General features: G+C 41.1%; 1 protein-coding gene across 3 annotated transcripts in view; it reads left to right on the forward strand.

Moving 5' to 3' along the window:
- The window catches only part of DNAAF11 (dynein axonemal assembly factor 11), a 55731-nt gene that overhangs the window by 8699 nt on the left and 27344 nt on the right, over window positions 1-19688 (forward strand). For 2 of the 3 annotated variants that reach the window (XM_037501672.2, XM_037501674.2), the window contains exons 2-6: window positions 337-476; window positions 1611-1778; window positions 5473-5550; window positions 12211-12383; window positions 14623-14846. In XM_037501672.2, coding sequence (XP_037357569.1) covers window positions 356-476; window positions 1611-1778; window positions 5473-5550; window positions 12211-12383; window positions 14623-14846 — 764 coding nt within the window. In that variant the 5' untranslated portion in view covers window positions 337-355. The remainder of the gene's footprint in view (window positions 1-336; window positions 477-1610; window positions 1779-5472; window positions 5551-12210; window positions 12384-14622; window positions 14847-19688) is intronic. The other variant, XM_037501673.2, reaches the window with a different exon arrangement.

A 19688-nucleotide genomic window follows, 5' to 3' on the forward strand; every position in this document is an offset into this window, starting at 1 on the left:
CTTCATAGGTTGCGTCTTAACCCCTTGTGCCACCAGGGAGGCCCCATTTTTACTTATCTATGCTCAGGGATGTTCAGGTCCCCTTTACCTAATTGTGACTTTTGTTGTGTTAATTCCATGGCTAGGAGATATGGATCAACATGGTTCTTTCCTAATATCTATGTTTCTGAAGGGGAGGATTTGACAAGTGCATGCAAATGATCAAATTCACACACATAATAGCATAATAAGAAGAGTTTTTCTAGATTTTAAGAAAGGTGTCAGTAGAGAACAAAGGATTGATATTTGGTACCAGTAAGAGTTTTGTGAGCAATCGGAGAAACTTCAAATCTTCAGGGCTGGGCAAATCAAGTGGATGCAACTTGAAGATATAGCTCTGGCACTGCCAACTCTTTGGACATGTTATCCTGTACTCTGTGCCTCAATTCCTCATCTGGCCAAGGTGGATAATTTTACCTATTCCTACATTGATACAGGTAAGGCATTTAGGACAGTATCGCCTCGTCAGTAGTAATAAATCAATCTTTATTGTCTCCTGGGTTGGACATGTAATATTTTCACATTCCACCCAAAATATGAGGGTTCCAATGAATTTACACATTTTGTGAGTGCTGAGAAATCCATTGGCATTACCACATTGACTTTAGTGCATCTAATGAAGGTGATTCATGGTCACGTTCTTGGCTCCAGCCCTGGCCAGTGCATCGTCACTATCCTTTGGTGCCATCGTCATCAGTGGACCTGTCCCGCTGAGTCAGACTAGCCCACTGCCCTATGTCCCTCCCATCAGCAGGCGGGAACGCTCAAGGCTCCCCTTCCTGTGAGCAGCTATTCTCATGCTTTTTTTTAAAGATTTATTTATTTATGCAAGAGCTGGGGTATAGGTCAGAGACGCAGGAAGGTGAGAGGATTCACCAGAGACAGAGCGGGGAGCAGAACAGGCAGATGGACCTGCTGAGGGGGGCCCTGCTGAGGGGGGCAGCAGGCAAGGCAGGGGAGGTCTGCCGCACCATGTGGGTATCTCCCTGGATAGTCGGGGATCAAACCCCCACTTCAGAGGCTGCGGACAGCTTCCCAGCACTGTGCTCAACCCACTATGCCACCGGGGAGGCCAGCTGTTCTCATTCTTCCTGCAATGCAAAATCTGGGGCCTTTCTCTTCTTTCTCTTTAACTTAAATTAATAAATACCTGTTGAGTAAATGAATGAAGAGATGCCTTGGTATTTCTACCCTCTGTCAATGCTAGGCATCTCGGCTGCGGATGCTTTGTGTTGCTTTACTTAGCAGTGCTCGGCCTCCTCAGCAGGAACATACCACGGCGAGCCTCCACATCCACGGTCTTGTGGTCCTGACCCATCGACTCTGGTGCCTCCCACTTAGCAACATGTATGTTGGCCCTGTGCAAAAAAGACAGAAGCTGCCATCCCTTTCTCCCCCGAGTCGCCAGGGCATCACAAAAACTCCAGGTCTCACTCCTCCCATCTGAAAAGCTCCTGGGCCCGGAGAGCTGCCATCCGCTGCGGAGGACAGCCAGTGCGTTCATAATGTAATAACCCGACCATGAACGCGGGGACCAGAGATGTAATAATATGTGACACGTTTTCTTTCAGTCACAGAAGAGCTTATTAGACGGAATGCCGAGCACAATGACTGTGTCATTTTTTCGCTGGAGGAACTTTCCCTGCATCAGCAAGAAATAGAAAGGCTGGAACATATTGACAAATGGTGCCGGGATTTGAAAATCCTTTATCTTCAAAATAATCTCATTGGAAAAATTGGTAAGTTTTCAGGACTTCGCTCTCCTGGTTTCTGTAGCACTTTGAATGGGGGTCTTGGGGGACTGTTGTGCTGTTCCTAGAGGAGGACAGAGCGGAATGAAAGTGACTGGAAAGCAGAGGCAGCCTCGCAGCTGAGAAGGGCACTTCGCCCTGCACCTTCCCGCGCCGTCTGTCTCCTTGGCCTGTGGTCTCCACCAGGACCTGAAGGGGCAGGTTAAGGTGGGAGCACATGAGTCGACCTGCTCCTTTACAACCTGGTTTTTAAAAAGTTTGAAAGGGACGAGGATATGATGCAGGCATTGCCCTGGTTTGACATCATTCTGGGAGACTGAAGAGATGATGTGGGAGTTGAGTAAATCCTTGTCAGATGACCACTGCCTGGAGAGCCCGTGCTGCCCTGTCTGATGAGCTGACGAGCGTGCGCAAGTCATGGGGCTCCCTGCTGGCTAGGAGGGGCTCCGTGACTACACTCTGTTCCAGCTTGGAGTGAAATGAGTGGCAAATCCAGGAGTGGGGTGGATGAAGGTCAAATTATCAGTGTTGTGACTGACAGAAGTCTTTGGAGAACATGGTTCAGGGATCAGCCCAGTGGGTCTCCTGCAGGGGCTAAGTTAGCATTGCACTCCCCTGTCCTTGACCCCGCGGGGCCAGGCTAGCCCAGTGGAGATTGGAGCAGGCAGGAGAGCAGACCAGAATTGAAGAACAAGGTGATGGGGCTGATGAGGTGGAGTGAGTGCTATTCCCTGGCGTTCTGGCCCTGCAGCCTGAGATCTGCCTTCAGGATTACATTTTTTAAAGATTTATTTATTTATGCATAGAAGAGCTGGGTACAGGCCAGAGATGCAGGGGTGAGAGGATTTACCAGAGACAGAGTGGGGAGAGAACAGGCAGATCTGCTGAAATACACTGTTGAGGGGAGCAGCAGGCCAGACAGGAGAGGTCTGCTGTGCCATGTGGGTCAACTCCTTGGCTAGGGTTTGAAATCATGCTGCAATGGCTGTGGATAGCTTCATAGTGCTGAGACTTGTGCCACCAGGGAGGCCCTCAAGGCTACATTTTAACTTTTCATGGTGATGCACACCAGTGCTCAGCAGGACCACTGGACAATGTCTGGGGACATTTCTGGATGTCCCTAGTGTGTGTGTGTTGTGGGGGGAGAGGGGCAGTAGTGCTGTTTCTAGCAAGTCATGTGCAGGGACTCTGCTAACTACCCTAGAATGCACAGAACCTGTCTCCTCCTTAAGAAAGACTTGCCTGGCCGGAATAGTTAGCATTGCTGAGCTGAAGAAAGCTGGGTGAGGTGGCTGCCCCCATTTCATGGGTAATGGAAATCCGGCTATAAGGTTGCAAAAAGCCCAGAATTTGCATCATTTTTGGAAGATTTATTAAAAATCTTTATATGTCTCCTGATAATTTTGGCATCTTTTACTTTTACCAGAAATTAGAAGCTCTGGCATATTGTTCAATTAAAAAGGCTGTTATAGAAACCCACCAGCTTTTATTCAGGGGGACATTAAAGTGTCGTCCTAATTGTACAGATCTAAAAGAGTTCCCAAAATTTTAATCTCCACAGCTGGGTCCATCACAATGACTAATTAGTAGCATAGTATTTCAGGCCTTTTCAGAGCTGTGAGGAAGCTTACATTCTTGCTTCCAAAGTATTCTTAAATTAAACGCTCTTTTAAATCCTAATAATGGGATTTTCAGTGCGGCTCCACCCCTAGGCATTTAGGCTCTTATTTAGCAAGTAAAACTGTTTCTCCAGGATCCAGACTATCTCCTGTGCCATTGAGGTGGAAGTCTGCAAAAACAATCGCCTTTCCTCAAGTTCTGTGCCTGCCTGGTGCCTCCCAGTGTGAGCGGAGGACTGGCTGGGGTCCCATTGGGCTCTGCCTACCCCTGACTCAGAGTCTGAGTGGGTGTGCTCCCCAGATTCTACACGTGGAACTGCTCCCCCATGAGCCTCCAGCCTGGGTGAAGCCCAGAGTCCCAGCTCTAGAGTCAGGCTTGGCCCAGTGGGAGTTCGCAGGCCTGGCTGTGGCAGTTGGAGAGAGCCAGCCAGAATGGTGTGGGTAGACTGACTCACTTCCCACTGCCCGAGCCTCTCCACATTCTGTCCACAGAGCTCCTCTTTCTCCTGACCTGTTTGGCCACTGAGTTAATTTAGGAAATCCTTCCCGAACAGATTCTACCTTTCTTCGTCCCTGATGACTCTATGTTTAGAGGATTATACGTATAACAAATGTGGGGAAGGAGCAGGTATTTTCTTGCAGCCTGGCAATTATAACAGTAATGATTTACCTATTTTGGTTCAGGATGCAGATGAGAGACTCTATCTTAATTCTTGGCATATAGAGGCCTGTTAATTATTGACTGCTCAGATGTTGCCTAGAAAACTTTACAAACATTAGTAGTGAGTAATCTAGTATTACTTAGCATTGAGTAGTTAGCGTTACTCAGAATAAATCATTCCCAAACTCTCATTTTTCAAACTGAGTAAACCAAGATTCAGAGAGGTAGACTGACTTTCAAGTCTATGGGGCCAAGTGCACTCTCATATTCTGTAAACTTTACATGAAATGATCATGATGATGAGGGAGGTAATTATAAACCATCACATTTTGACTTTCACATTCTGGAAGCGCCACTGTGCCAAATGCAGAGTTCTTTGCTCTCCTTCTCCTTCTGTTGGATGTAAAGACCAAGAACTACTCCTGCAAGTTCTCCTGGAATGAGATAGTGTCACATCCTGGAGTCCAGTTCCCCTGTTGTGCCACTTATCTTTCAACAAGTATCTTTGAACAAGAATTCTCCATATCTCAGTGTTCTCCTTTGTAAAAGGGGGAAAACAATTGTGTTTCACATAGGGATATTATGAGGATTAAATAAGAAAACAGATGCAGAGTGCTTAGAAAACGACATGGCTTGAAATCAGCCCTCAGCAATGTTAGCGGCATTATTATCTGCTGTTTCGAAAAGGCCCATCTTACAGCAATTCCTTGAATTCTCTATGCTGCGGTTTCGCCATTATGGGCCTTCATGTTTATTCAATACAGTCATCCTGTGTCAGGGTGATTCCAGCTTCAAGTTAAGGAAAATTCAACTCAGTGTGATTTTCCAGCGAGGAAACCGAGTGTCTTACCCCACTGTGAGTCTGCAGAGAGAGGCCAGGCTCCAGGCAGGGTTAATTCCTTCCTCCTGCCCCACCAGCCGCAGAGTGGACTTCATCCTGTAGTTGTGAGTGTCCAGAGGGATAGTACATCCTTCCGTTTTTACATCCAGTGGGAAAGGAGAGAACGGAAATCCCCAAACATGGAATATTGGTCTTTCCCTCTGTTGCGATGGGAGCGGGGGTGCACCTGCCCCTCTGGCATCGCGTGTCTGCCTGGAGAGCCCTGAGCTGGTGGGCTCAAGCCTGGCTTCCTGCACTGTCACTCACAAGGAACAAGGGGTGCCATGCGCTGGCCCAGCTGGTTCCACCTAACCCCCTGCACTGGGGTCCCTGAGGAACAATGGAGGGAGAAATGGGTGCTGCATACACAACTACAGTGTCAGATGTACACATGAAGACTTGAAAAAGCAACATGGTTTTGACAACCATCATAAGCCTTAGGCTCTCTTCATCATTTTCATAACAGAGCATGCAAAATATCTTTTTTCAAAGGTTATTAATTATATTACTTGTTTATTTCAGAAAATGTTAGCAAACTCAAGAAACTTGAATATTTGAATTTAGCTTTAAACAACATCGAAAAAATCGAAAACTTGGAAGGTAAGAATTTTCTGATGAGTTAAAATTGAGATTTAGAACCAGATTTACAAAGTATTAAACAATAGACATACTGTTCAAATGAATGTTTTTAACTTTGTATGTAACGCTTACTATAAAAAAATCACATAATAAGACACATAAATTCTAAAATGGGAGCCTACTTTCACCCCTTCCTAGCCCGTCATCCTTCTAGAAGTGATGGTCCCAACACTTTGGTGTACAGAAGGCAGTTTTGTTTCATTTTGCTTGGTATCAATGGGCTCCTACTCTGAAACTTGTTTCGAAAGTGAATTTGTTCCGTGCAATTACCTTGTTCTTTCACTATCACCCCCCAGGAAAGGGGGGTGCTCTGTAACAGAATGACTGGAGCCTGATGTCATCAGCCACTTTTGTGCGTAGGGACACGTGGGCTGGTGCCAGCATCTTGCTACAATCTGCAAGGTTTCTGGGAGCCTCCTTCCACGCTTCGCTCTGTGTTCAAGGGGGAGTTTTCCTCCGGGATCCATACTTAGAAATGGAATCCCTGGGTTTAAATACACAAGTGTAAGAAAATATTGCCAAATTGGTCCCCAAAAGAGTTGTATCAAGTTACATTGGACTGATAGTCCATGTGAATATCCATGTTTACACAACTTGACTCATAATTTTTATAGGCATATTTTAAATGGGAAGACATTGTATCTAATAATTTTTAAAATTTGCATCTTATTATTATGGGGCTTCCATATAACCTTTCAGGTGTTTTTGAGTATTTGTGTTTGGTATTACAGCTTCAGATATTTTGGTCACTTTTCTACTGCTTGCTTTCTTTATTTAACACGCTGTTACACATACCAGATATTCATTCTTTGTGATATATGTTTTCAATATTGTCTCTTGAGTGCACTACTCTTCTTTTATTTCAAATATGATGCTACTCTCATTCAGAAGTCTTATATTTTAATATACTCAAGTGTATCCATCTTTTTCTTCATAGTTTTGGAATAATGAATGTATTTTAATATTAATGATTTTACTTGTTCCTTAATCTAATACATCTCAAATTTATCATGTGAAAAAGGAATCAAAGGTACTTTTTTTCTCAAAATGTCTCTTAGTTGAAATGTATGGACCATCTTTTAAAGATTGAAATGCAGTTCACAGAGCATGAAACTCATCATTTTAAGTATGTGGCAGATTTTTGTGTATTCCTATGTTTGTATGTTTAGTGTCTGTCAGTCTCCAATTCCAGAACGGTTTCTTCACCCCAAAATACAAACCATACCTGATAGCACCCAATCCTTGCCCTAGTCCGTACTAGTCCCTAAAACCACACCTCTACAACCATCTCCATAGATCTCCCTGTTATGAACATTTTAATGTAAATGAATTGCACAATGTGTGGTCTTGCATGTATGTGTGGTCTTGTATGTCCATAGCATGGTGTTTTCAGGGTTCATCCATGGTGTGGACATATCAGTACTTCACTTCAGTTTTGGCTGAATAATATTCCATTCTTTGTATGCACCATATTTGGTTACTCAGCTCTTAGTTGGTGAGCCTTTGGGTTGTTCCCTGCTTTGGTTTATTTGAATAAAACCACTGTGAACATTGATGTCCATGTGTTTGTGTGAACTCATGTCTTCAATTCATTTAGCATAAAGCTGGGACTGGAGATGCTGGATCATATGAGAGGTCTTTGTTTAACATTTTGTGGAACTACTAAACAGTTTCCCAAAGTGTCTGCATCATTTTGTATTTCCTCCAGCAGTTCATAAAGGCTCCAGTTTCTCCACATCCTCATCAATACTCATTCATTCATTGCTGTCTGAGTGGTGTGAAGTGATACCTCATTGTGGTTCTGATTTGCATTTACCCCATGACTATTGAGTTTTGGCATTTGTCTTTATGTGCTTATTGGCCCTTTGTATTCTTCTTTGGAATGTTTATTCAAGGCCTTTGCCCATTTTCTAATTTGGTCATATGTCTTTTACTGTTGAGTTGTAAGTTATTTTGGATACTAAATTCTCAACAGATTATGTAATCTGTAGATATGGTCTCTCATTTTGTGAGTTTTCTTGTCAGCTCTTTGGATGATATCCTTTGGAGCAGGGTCATTCTTCTTCAAAATGGCTTTATTGAAATATAATTGATATACAAAAATCTGCACACATTTAATGTGGTTACTGTTTTTTTGGTATAACTTTTTCCATCCTTTAACTTTCTTTCTATTTGTCTGTTGATTCTAAAATGTGTGACTTTTAAATGACATACAGATGGATCATTTTTTAAAATCTATTTTAGAGAGATTAATCCATTTACATTTATTGTAGTTACTAATAAGATAGACTTTGTTTGTTACTTTGCTATTTGTTGTCTATATAACCTATATATCTCTTGTGCCTCTGTTTCTGTATTGTGTTTTTATTTTTGTAGATAGGCATTTCTTGTAACCCATTGTAATTAACTGTTGTTTCCTTTATTATATATTTTTTGAGTTTTCTTATTTTTGTATATAGAGAACTAAAATTAACATCTTAATTTATAATACTTTAGTTCAAAGTGATATCATTTTAATCTTAATAATATACAAACACTTTACCCCTAGATACTTTGTTTTCCTGCCCACTTTTATGTTGCTGTTGTCAAAAATTGCATCTTTATGCATGTGCACCCACTAATACTGCTTTATAATTATTTCTTTTTGCAGACATCTTTTAATGGTTACAAAAATACAAACATAAGTTTATTCTGCCTTTTATTTTTACCTATGGATTTACCTTACTGATGCACTTTTTTTTTAAAGATTTATTTATTGAACCAGGGTACAGGACAGATATGCGGGAGGGTGGGAGGATTCACCAAAGACAGAGTGGGGAACAGAACAGGCAGACTGACTGAAATACACTGCTGAGGGGAGCAGCGGGTGTGACAGGAGAGGTCTGATTGCCATGTGGGTATTCCATGGCTGGCGGGGATTGAACTGGCACTGCAGAGGCTGCAGACAGCTTCACAGCACTGCGCTCAACTGCCTGTGCCACAAGGGAGGCCCTGCACCTTTTTTTTTTAAATAAGAATTCACGTTACTCTCTAGTGTCATTTTATTTCAGCCCGAAAGACTCCCTTTATTATTTCTTATGGGTCAGATTTGCTAACAACAAATACCCTCAGTTTTTGTTTATCTAGAAATACCTTATTTTTTCAAGATAGTTTTCTCAGATATAGAATCCTTGATTGGCATTGTTTTTATTTTCTTCCTTCTTTTATCAACCTCTCCACCTACCTACCTACCTACCTACCTACCAATCTATCTTTATCTTTCACAATAACTTTCTTTTCTCCATTTTCTCTGCTCTCCCCTAGAACTTCTTATAAGTGGATTTTGGTTGTGATAGACTGATTTTCATGTATTTTAACCTGTATTCCTTATTTAAACCTCTGTCTTTAATTCTACATTCTCGGAGATTTCCTGTTTTACTTTCCAGGCTCCTATCTCATGCTGTTATTTCCTCCCAAATGTCTGGTAACACTTGGTGTCTGATTATATTCACCAAGGATTTGGCTGATTAGGTGGCTGGTGTGGGCTTATTCTGCATATGTGAGGTTCTGTTTCCACATCCTGCCTCTCACTCGGCTGGCAGGGCAACCATGGGCTCTGTGTGAGTGGGCAGACTTGCTGGCTGGCAGGCTTTACTTAGAGCAGGGGCATGGAGCAGAGGCAGGCAAGCTGCTCTCTCCACCCTACTCCCATCTGCCCATAGCTAAAATTAGGAGGACTTTCCTTAGGTTATAGAAAATTTTTTAGCCTATTTTCCTCCTGGTGTATGTCAGTGACTATAGAGATTGTAGATTAACAAAGACATAAATATTCATGTTTCAAATTTTCATCCTCAAAAGTCAGAATTTCATCACTATCAAAGCTCTGAAACCATCATCAGTGCTGGAATTGAGATAATTCTTCCCATCTCTGGCATTTCTGCACTGGGAATAGAGTCATGACCCCCTTCTATCCACCTCTGTGCATGTGAACAAATAGAATCACAAAATTTACTCTGTGTCCATATTCTTTGGTAACAAGCTATCAGATGAGTATCTAAAATGCTCATTCTCAATTGGTTATTCCATAGCTTGTTATTTTTAAGAAAGAATCTTAAAGGATGTAGAGTCCTATGTTTGCAGTACATTTTACTCATCTACCACTGGAGGGCAGCATTGTCACTACTGTGTTTTTGCACTTTGACAGCTTGGCCCACAGGCCACCTCAAATTGTTTACCTGGGCACTTCTTCCTTTTGATGTTCCACCTTCCAGCTCAAGTACGGATGCACTGGGTACAGGGGGGTGGAGGGTATGTTTGTGGAGCTGGCAGTAGGGAAGGAGGATGCATTTATCTACTGACAAACATGCACTTTTTGCTTAATTTTAAAGGTTTGAGATGAGAGAGGACAATAGACATGCATATTCTGCGCACCCACTTATGTAAATCTCAAATTAATTTTAAAAATAAAATAGAGTTTTGTTTGTTTTGCTGGTGGAAAAAATGCTAATATCCTTTTTTTCCCCTCTTGTGGATTCATCCAGCTAGACTGAAGCTGCTGCTTTTTCCATCCCTCCTCCTTTTTCCATCCCTTCTACCCTAACCTGTAAAGAGAGATAGGGTTTCTACTACTGCAAGCTCTACCTCTTGGGAAATCAATGATGTTGATTTCAATGCTCTTCAGAACCCTGCAGGGCACTGAGCTGGATCTCTGCAGAACTGGAGGTGGAGGCTGGAACTTGGTGGAAGGAAGGAGTGAGTGCCTCACTCCAAACAGGTGTTTCCTAGTGTCGGTTAGGCCAGCAAATCTTTTGTGAGGAGGGCAAATGTGGTTAATTTCTTATATGTAGAAGAAAAATTAAGGTTCATCACTTTGGAAAGTATAACAAACAGTTGGAGAGTCCTTCATCTCCAGAAGTACAGCAAACTTCAAAAATACGTGAATTTTTGTCTTGGGAGTCTTCCAAGTGTCAGCCTCCTCTTACATGAAAGAAAAGGCATGATTAAAATGCCTCTAGAATCTTTCACCTAACCTTTTTTTTGGCAATAGAAAACATGCAGGCATGGAGATATAAAATTAATATTTATATAGTTTTCATTTACATTATTCCTCTTGTGGCCGAGAACACATGTTTATGACTTAATGACTGAATTATCCAGTACACTGATGTGTTTTAAGTAACTTACCATTTGGTGCTTGAAACATTTTGAATTATGTTTGCTGTTGTGACTAGAACTGTTCCAAACAGCTTTGTGCAAATTAGCTCTGTTTCTACTTGAACTATTGACTGGGGCCTTTTCTCCCAGATGAAATTCTGGATTAAGGGAAGAAAAGCCTTTAAATGTCTATTTTATGTGTTGTCAGATTGAATGCTGACAAGCATCATTGTTAGCGCATAACCTTGCTAATATAATTAAACGTTTTTGTTGATATTTTTGCTAATTTAATAGAAATAGTGATTTGGGTGTCCTTTTTTTCATTTATATGTTTATTTTTAAAAGATAAAAAGTTACCTCCCCCCCATTGGATAAAGTGTTGAATATATAGGTGTGTATTTCTTCTTATTCATTTTGGATTTTCATCTTTTTTGTAAATACCATAGTAATATAATGCACAGTTTAAAAAGCCAAAGTGCTCTTTCTACTCAGGTTGGAAAACAATCCTCAAACCCATAACTCTCACCCCCTCTAGGTCACCACTCTCAATTCCCCTATTTCTTCTACATGATTTTCAGTAATGTGCTTCATTGGCTGTTTCTCGACATGCCCATGTGGGCCTCACCTATTGACTTCCCGATGTAGAAGAGGGGAGAGTGAGAGGCAGGCGGAGACTTCAGTTGGGGACATGGGGCACCCAGTGTGTCTTACAAGCATTTGGAAATAGTGTGGGGTCCCACTGGATGGTTATGTCCATCTAATCCCAAAGCCTTTGCTCCTGACCACCAGGTTCCCATGGGCTGTGAGGGGAGTGCTTTCTACTGTGAATTTGACTCTGATTTCTCCAGTGCCCTGCTCTCTGTAAGGAAGGAGGCTGGGTCAGATCTCCAGGCTTCCACCACTTGCCTTCTCCCTGTCTCTCCCTGGAAGACCAGACTGCCTTCTTCTTTACCATTGTCGATCCCTTTGGGTCCATTGTTGGTGGTCTTGACCTATGCTGGTTCTTCAGGGTGACTTTACGGATATGTGTCCTTGTTTCTTGGTTTTCTGAAGTGCCTTGCCTTTGAGGAAACCTCCTGCTCTCTCCCTTGTGGTGAGGTGTGTCCTGATAACTCTCTCAGGGCAGCAGATACCAGTGCCCTCCCGAGCGGGAGATTTGTTCTGAAGTGGTGCCCACCCCAGCCATGGTCTGTACTTGGCTTTCTCCATGCCAGATTGCCCACCTTGGGCTTGCCGATGTGGGCAGGGCAAGTGATTTCCCCTGACTGGAGAGACCAAGGGGTTGAGGAAATGGGAACATGCAAATAGAAGAATGAATCAAGCTAAGCCGGGGTGTGCATAGCACCAAAACCCACTTCTTGGTAACCATGCAGCAGAATAGTGCATATGTTGTGTCTATTTTCTGTTATGACACACTTTTTATTAAAAGTGGGGTTTTTTTGTTTTTTTGTTTTTTTTTTTTGCTTTGTTTTTCATTTCTCTCAACAGGATGTGAAGGGCTAAAAAAACTTGACTTGACAGTAAACTTCATTGGGGAGCTGAGCAGCATTAAATCTCTTCAGCACAACATCCACCTGAAAGAGCTCTTTCTCATGGGTAACCCATGTGCTGACTTCGACGGCTACAGGCCTTTCGTGGTGGCAACTCTCCAACAACTCAAGGTAGGCCTGTCTGAATGATGCAAATGTCTCAGAAAGATGAAAACAAACATGACAATCATCCCGTCATTCACAGCATTGTCAGGAAATGTGTTGCTTCACATGGAATATTGTGATGCAATATGGAATGGAATATTCCAGAAAATCAAAACTGATTCTTTGATTTGCTGAGTCTTTAAAGCTGTTTTCATAACTTTAATACATCTTTGAAAAATTAAATGGCATTTTTTCTTTTCATATTCAGTAAACACAGAGCTTCATATAATTCTTTCTTGATGAGTTCAAATCATTGGTACAGAGCACAAATCATTGGTACAGTCATCATCACAAAGAACAAATGCAAAGCGTGGGTTTTGGGGTGTCGATAGCTGCACACCTTTGTGTTAATTTGAAACTACTGTGCTTTGTAATGATTCTGTTATAGAGCAACCCCGATATTAAACGGGTTCCTGGCTGTGGGTCCTCACCCGCGCGCTTTAAAGGGACTTATGAATACTCTACTACAGACACACACAAAAGGGTTAATAAAAGGTTTATTTACAAGAGAAAAGGAAATAAGGAAAATGTACAACTCAGGGAGAAAATAGGGAAATAAAGTCTTTAATGCGTCCTACCCGATCCGACGACCTGGAAACCCAAAGTCACTCTCAGAGCTGGCCGGACGCTGCGAGCTGGCGGGGAGCCAAAATGGGGGAGCCCCCCAAAGCCCACATGTCTGCCTTTTGTATCCACCTGGCTGCTTAACCCCACCCTCAGGTCCCAGCCACCTTCCCTTTGGTGGTGATGGGATTTGGAGTTCCCAGTGTCTTTGGCTTTGACCTGGGGTGGGGGTGGAGTCCACAAAGCCTATATGGAATTTGCTTTGGGACATCCTTTTCCCCCTAACAATTCCTTTTTATCATAGCTTTCTCTTAACTCATCCTCTATGCTGGTCCTCAAGCTTGGTGTGCTGCACCCTCATCTTCACCTGCATGTGGCTCTCCCTTTGAGATCTCTCAGGGCCAGACCTATAATCCAGAATAATCTACCCATTTTAAAATCCTTAATCACATCTGCAGAGTGCCTTTTGCTATAAGGTCATCTTCATGCAGGTTAGAACATGATGTCCTTTGGAAAACCACTAGAAAGACACCAGATATAAGCTGACTGCTCTCACTGGGACCTTCTGTGGATCCTGTTTTCAAGGGCTGAACACCAATCACCTGTATTTGAACTGATGACTCTATAAAATTATGTAAAATTACAAAATTATTATTATATTATACATTATATAATTATAAAATTATATAAAATTATACGATTATTATAAAATTATAGCATTCATATTGTACACAGACCCTTTGTTGTAGGGGGCACTTGGGAAGTGTCTTTGTTAGACTTTGGAGCTGTGACTTGACTTGAAGCATCAGAATCCTTTGTCTGGTGGACAGATAGAAAACTAGTATCTTTCAAGAGTTTGCCATTGACCATCTCTTTCTACAGAATGTGGATTCCCCAGCTCCCCTGTTCTCAGGATATTGTCTTGGTGCCTAGAGTTCCTGCTGGTGAAGCTAAAATGTAGTTGGCCAGGGGTCCTCTCACCAAGACAAAAGTCTGGAAAACCAGTATCTGCTGAAAACAGCAGGTAGATATTATAGCCAGGTTAGCATAACCAGCTAGATCACCTTGTCAGAAAGTTAAGTGTAAACAGAAACTAAAGATAAGATGTTTTGATCAGCAGTGGCAATGGAGCCCCCAGGTAACAGGCCCTATTCACTACCCCCTAGCTTGTGCCAGACAGTTACACATCCTCAATACACATCCCCACCTCTCACATTCCCCCACAGACTTGCCTTCCCTGAACCCGATTTCCAATAAATGTGAGACTTTCCTGGAAAAGGTGCTGCTCTCCCTGAGGTGCAAGCCCCTCTGGGTCTCTCTCTCTACTTGGATTTTGAGTTGTCTTTCCACTGTCCCACGCTGCTCCCAACTCTGCCACCCTACAAGGTGATAGTAGAAGTCCTACTTATTTTGTTACCAGTAATGATACTTTGAAAACCATGTTTTTGTACAAAATACACATTGATTTAGATCAGAGTTTCTGTTGTTCTTCATTAATAACTTTGCCCTTGATTCCATCACTATGGTGCATAATTTTTATTCTAACTTTAAATATTCTGACCAAAGGCAGCCAGGGCCAATTCAAATTGTGGCTTTTTAAATATGTTGGTGGTGTTTTTGTTTTTTTTTTTTTTAATTCAAGTGGCTGGATGGTAAAGAAATAGAGCGCTCAGAAAGGATCCAGGCATTGCAGAACTTTCCAGAAATTGAACCACAAATCAGAGAGCAAGAGGAAGCTTACTGCCTCAGACGAGCCAAAGAAAAGGAAGATGCTCAGAGGAAACTGCAAGAAGAGCATGAAATGGAGGGTGAGAGGAGTCCCCCAGGCTGCAGGGACCTTGATCCCGGGGGCATCAGTGCCACTTGGTATGTAAGTTACCAACGATTGCTTTCTAGTAACCTCGTGTTAAACAGGCAAACTACAGTCTCTTCCCAAGAAGTCATCATCTCACTTACCCTCCAAGCAGTGAATGTAAAGGATACATTTTGAAGTGAATTGGGGGGAACACATTGAGCACCCCATTGTTTGTGACAGTTCTGTCAGGCTTTCCTCTCTTAGGAAAAAAAAATGTCCTTCCAAACTAGCAACTTGAATTTGCATCTCAAATTATCCTCAGACAAATCCCTCCTGAAGATGCACAGGAAAGATGAATTAACAGGTGTGGGTTGATTTATAAAGGAGGACTATTTTAGAAAAGTTAAATGCAAATCACATTATTACAAATTGAATAATTTTGATTGCATCATAAAATGTTCTGTTTTGTGAATTACATCATGAATACATTTTTAATGTGATTAATAAGTCTCTAATTGGCCCTTTTTACAGACATGAATTTTTCATGCTTGTTTATTTTAAATGAATTGAGGGTATAGTCAGTTGATTTATTTCCATATCATGAAAACTTTAAATGTTGTGATAATGGAATTTTTTAAATTTGAGAAAATAATAATTATAAACTGTCTCAGATGTTGGAAAAAAAATAGGCAACTGTAGTTCCACCACCCACATTTAATAAATGCCAATAGTTTACATGTTCTGGATATTTTTAAAAATAGAATATCATCAATGGAGTAGAAGACCCCTAAATATTTCTTCCCTGTTTTATTTTTCCTTTTATCATTAGTAGTGTCCTCCATCTTGAATCCATCCATATTTGTAATGGATTCACTATGTAATTTGCCACCTTTAATAAGAGTGGCTCTGTGTATTTTTTTCTAGCATGAATGGCATCTTTCTACAGCCATACTTTTCATTCAACATTATGTTCCTGAGATTTTTGCCTATGAAGACATATAGTGCATTCATTTTAACTGTGCGGTAATATTCCATGGGAATCATCAATCACAATTTATCCAAGAGGTAACATTCAAAAGTATCTATGAGTGATTCCTCGGCCCTGAGGCACCAGAATGGACATCAGCTCCAACAACCTGCCTGGCCCTGCTAGGGCTGCCAACTGAAGAGCCACCCTGGTGCAACCATCTCTCCTTAGGTGGCCATTTAGGGTTCCCCTACATTTTATTCATTCACACAACATTGCGCATGTCTCCCGTGTAGGTAGGAAAGATTTTCCAGGGAGTTCAGCAATGTCATTGCCGCATCATCAATTATGCACATCTTCTTAACTTTATAGGCATCACCCAACTGTTCTCCAAAGTGTCCTGATTTATATTCATGTGTCAGCAGTGAAGGGGAGCTCCTGATCTTTGCCAGTACTAAATAATGTGGTGTTTTATATCACTGGCCAATCAACTTGGTTGTTAAATAACACCTAATAGTTCATTTAATTTACATTTCTAGAATCACTAGTGAGTTTTAATATTTTGTGATGACAACAGCTTCTTGTATGTTTATTGGCATTCAGATTTCTTCTGTTCAGGCAGTCTGCCCATTTTAAATAAGTTGTAAGGATTTTTTTCTTATTGATTTATTGTTCTTTTATATTCTAGATGCAAATTCTTTCATGGTTATGTGCTTGGCTAATATCTTTCCTCAGTCGTTGACTTGTCTTTAATTTTAACAGTTTCCATCTTATAGAATTCAAAAACATTAATGTAGTTAAACGCATTTTTATACCTTTTGGCTTTTTGTATGAAGTTTTGGGTTACCCCACGTGAAATCTGTCTGGAACTAACCTTTGGTTACAGTTCAGGGCAGGGGATTAATCTTTTCCCACGACGTAGCTTGTGTCTCTGCACCATGCACGAAGGTGTTCTACTTCTCCCTCAGCGCTCCGAGGCCACCTCATCATGGACCCGCTGCTCCAGTGTCCCCAAGTCCACTCCTGGGTTTCCTAGACTGCTCCATGGAGCCCCTCAGCTTGTTTGCATTTCTGTAGGTTTATGGTAAATCTTGATATTTGGTATGAGATATTTTCATTTTTCAAAAATATGTTGACTATTCTTGGTTTTTACTCTTATATAAAAATTTTAAAACCTGCTATTCAACCCTCACCCCCCACATCCCTAATGTGATTTTGATTGAAATTGCATTTAATTTATATGTTAATTAGGGGAAAGTTGACATCTTCATGACTTTCTTTCCTTGCTGAACTTTAGAATTGCTCTCTATTTATTTAGAACTTCTTCTGAGTTCTTCAATAAGGTTTTATAATTTTCTCTATAAAGGTCTTACGTTATCTTTTATTAGATTTATTTCTATGTGTCTTGCAGAATGGGATTTTAAAAATAGACTTGTAATTGGTTCTTGCTGATGCATAAAGAGATGAAAGATTTTCTGTGTACTGATTTCTGTATACTGATATTAAGCAATTTTACTGACCTTTAAAAAATATGCAATAGTGAGTCTATAGATTATCTTGTGTTTTCTTTCCAGAAAACACATTTTTATAAATAGCAACTTACAACTCCTTCTGCCTCTGCTATATAATTTTTAAAATGATGTCTTCCAAGGTCTTCAGTATGGGGTGGAATATAGCGATAAGAATGTCTATCTATACCCTGTACTTGACTTTAAAAGGAATATTTCCATGCCTTGTCATTAAATATCATATTTGTTATGGGGTTTTGGTAAAATTAAGTAAGTTTCCCTTTATTCCAAGTTAGTGAAGAGCTTTTATTATGACAGATACTCTGGGTTTTTTTTTTTTTTTTCTGTATCTATTTAGATAATCATGTTTTTCTGTTAATGTGTTGAATCACATTAACACATTTTCCAATATTAAACTATCCTTGAATTTCTAGAATAAAGTTTACAGCATTGCTGCATTCATTTTACTAATATTTTATTTATAATATTCAAATCTATGTTCATAAATGAGTTTATGCTGCGATATACTTTTTTCACTGTATTTTTCTTGATGTTTTGCAGCAAAGTGGTAAGAGGCATGTAAAATCATTTTCCATTCTTGGCTTACAAAAGTTAAAAACGATCTGTCCCTTGCCTGTTGGTAGAAGCATCAGTAGGGTTTGTGTAGGGACCTTTTTGCCTTCCCCACAGCCCTGGGCGGGTCCTTCATCCATCATTCCTTTCACTCCATTCAGCCTGTTTGTACAGAAACCAAGACAGTTTTCACGAGTGTCACTGGATAATGAGTCGTTGGCTGGGGGAGAAATATGCAGCTGCTCCTCTCTCAAGGCTGCAAGGAGAAACCCCATAGAGGCCTGGGGGCTACCAGAAGAGGAGATGAGCCCCTCATCTCTTGAGTTCTGGGCTGGAGCCTGGAACAGAAGGTCAGGGACAAGGGCATGAATGGAACCAGCTCACACTTTAAGCCTTTGGTACGGAAAGGATTTGTAAATATCCCATGGGCCAAGTACATATGGAAGAAGAAGGGATACTGCTCAAGAGAGTCACGGTGGCACATGGGGTGGACTATCAGTGACAGAAACTGAGAGTTGACACAAATGACCAGCCAGGTAGCTTATTGATTACTCTGACAGGGAAGGAAGGTCTTTAGTGTCTCCAAGATCCCACAAATGTGTTCACAAGAGAAAGCTAGTAACTGGGCATCAGCTCCCGAGAGGGCCCTGCAGCCAAGTTTTAACACCATTTGTGTCCTAAGAGATGTTTGTCTCCTCCTCCCTCATCCTCCCAGCTCCACATTTCTTAAGGCAGGGGAGACCTAAGAGGCTCAGTGAAGTGGGGTGCAGAGGGAAGAAGCAGTGAGGACTGAGGGGTGAGTAGTCTTATCTCTCTCCCCATGCCCAGCCTGATCTAGAACTGGCAAGGGAGGTTTGGATAGGAAAGGGAAGGGCTTCTCTATTTGGATGTAAGTCTGAAGTTGTATTTAAACTGTAGATCTTTTAATTCCTGAAAATGAGTTTTAGCTGAGATAAGATTGTTCTGAAGCATGACTGTAGGGTCTGCTCTGAGCAGGAAGAGAATTCTGAGGGAATATTTGAAGGAAGTGGTTGAAGAGCAAACTTTTTGTTCATATCCTAATGATTTCAGTATTTTCATCAGCCAGTGACGTATATCTAAATGCATTTTGCCTTTGGTGACTCCTCTTATTTAGGTGATACTATCATAGCTTTCCTTAAGTGCATTTAAAAAATTTTTATTATGCTATTTTTAGATTGTAAAAGTTAAAAGTAGCTAATTAGTCACTTTTCAGCAAAAACAAATTCTTTTAAATGAGAGTGAAGCCAATTTTTTCAGTGATGATGAGCTAGAATATTATAGGATGATACAGAGCATCTTATAAGATTGCTTTCTCAATACCATTAAGAGCTATAGCTATATGGCAAAGCTTTTATTTTTAGCAATCTGCATTATTTTTGCTTATTAAACTATCTAACTGCATTTTATAATATGTAATGAATCTAAGTAGAATTGTTCTCTATGTTCTGTTTATACCTTTAAAATTTCATGTTCTGGTGCTTTCAGCCCATCCCTTCAAAAAAGATCATATTTGAAGGTCAACTAAATGAGCCTTTTGTGTCCTCTCATTTCACTTGCAACAGTGAAACCGAGTGTCTAATAGGGACTTACTATTCATGCTCTTGGTACTAAAGACTTCCTATAGATTTTTTCCTTTGATGTCACTTTGTAGCTGAATGTATAAGTTCTATAAAGGGTGAGGGGAGAGAGGCGATCCCTGCTGTCATTTTCTGCTGGGACTCTCCTGAAGCAGTGTTGCTGTCTGTCTAGACTGGAACCATCTTGACTGTCGAGCCCACAGAAGATGCCCCATAGATATTTCTTGAATCCGTGATGAACAACTATTGAGTATCTCCTGTGCCCTG

This window comes from Talpa occidentalis, unplaced genomic scaffold, assembly GCF_014898055.3.
Source record: "Talpa occidentalis isolate TD23 unplaced genomic scaffold, MPIMG_talOcc4v2.1, whole genome shotgun sequence".
Lineage (NCBI taxonomy): Eukaryota > Metazoa > Chordata > Mammalia > Eulipotyphla > Talpidae > Talpa > Talpa occidentalis.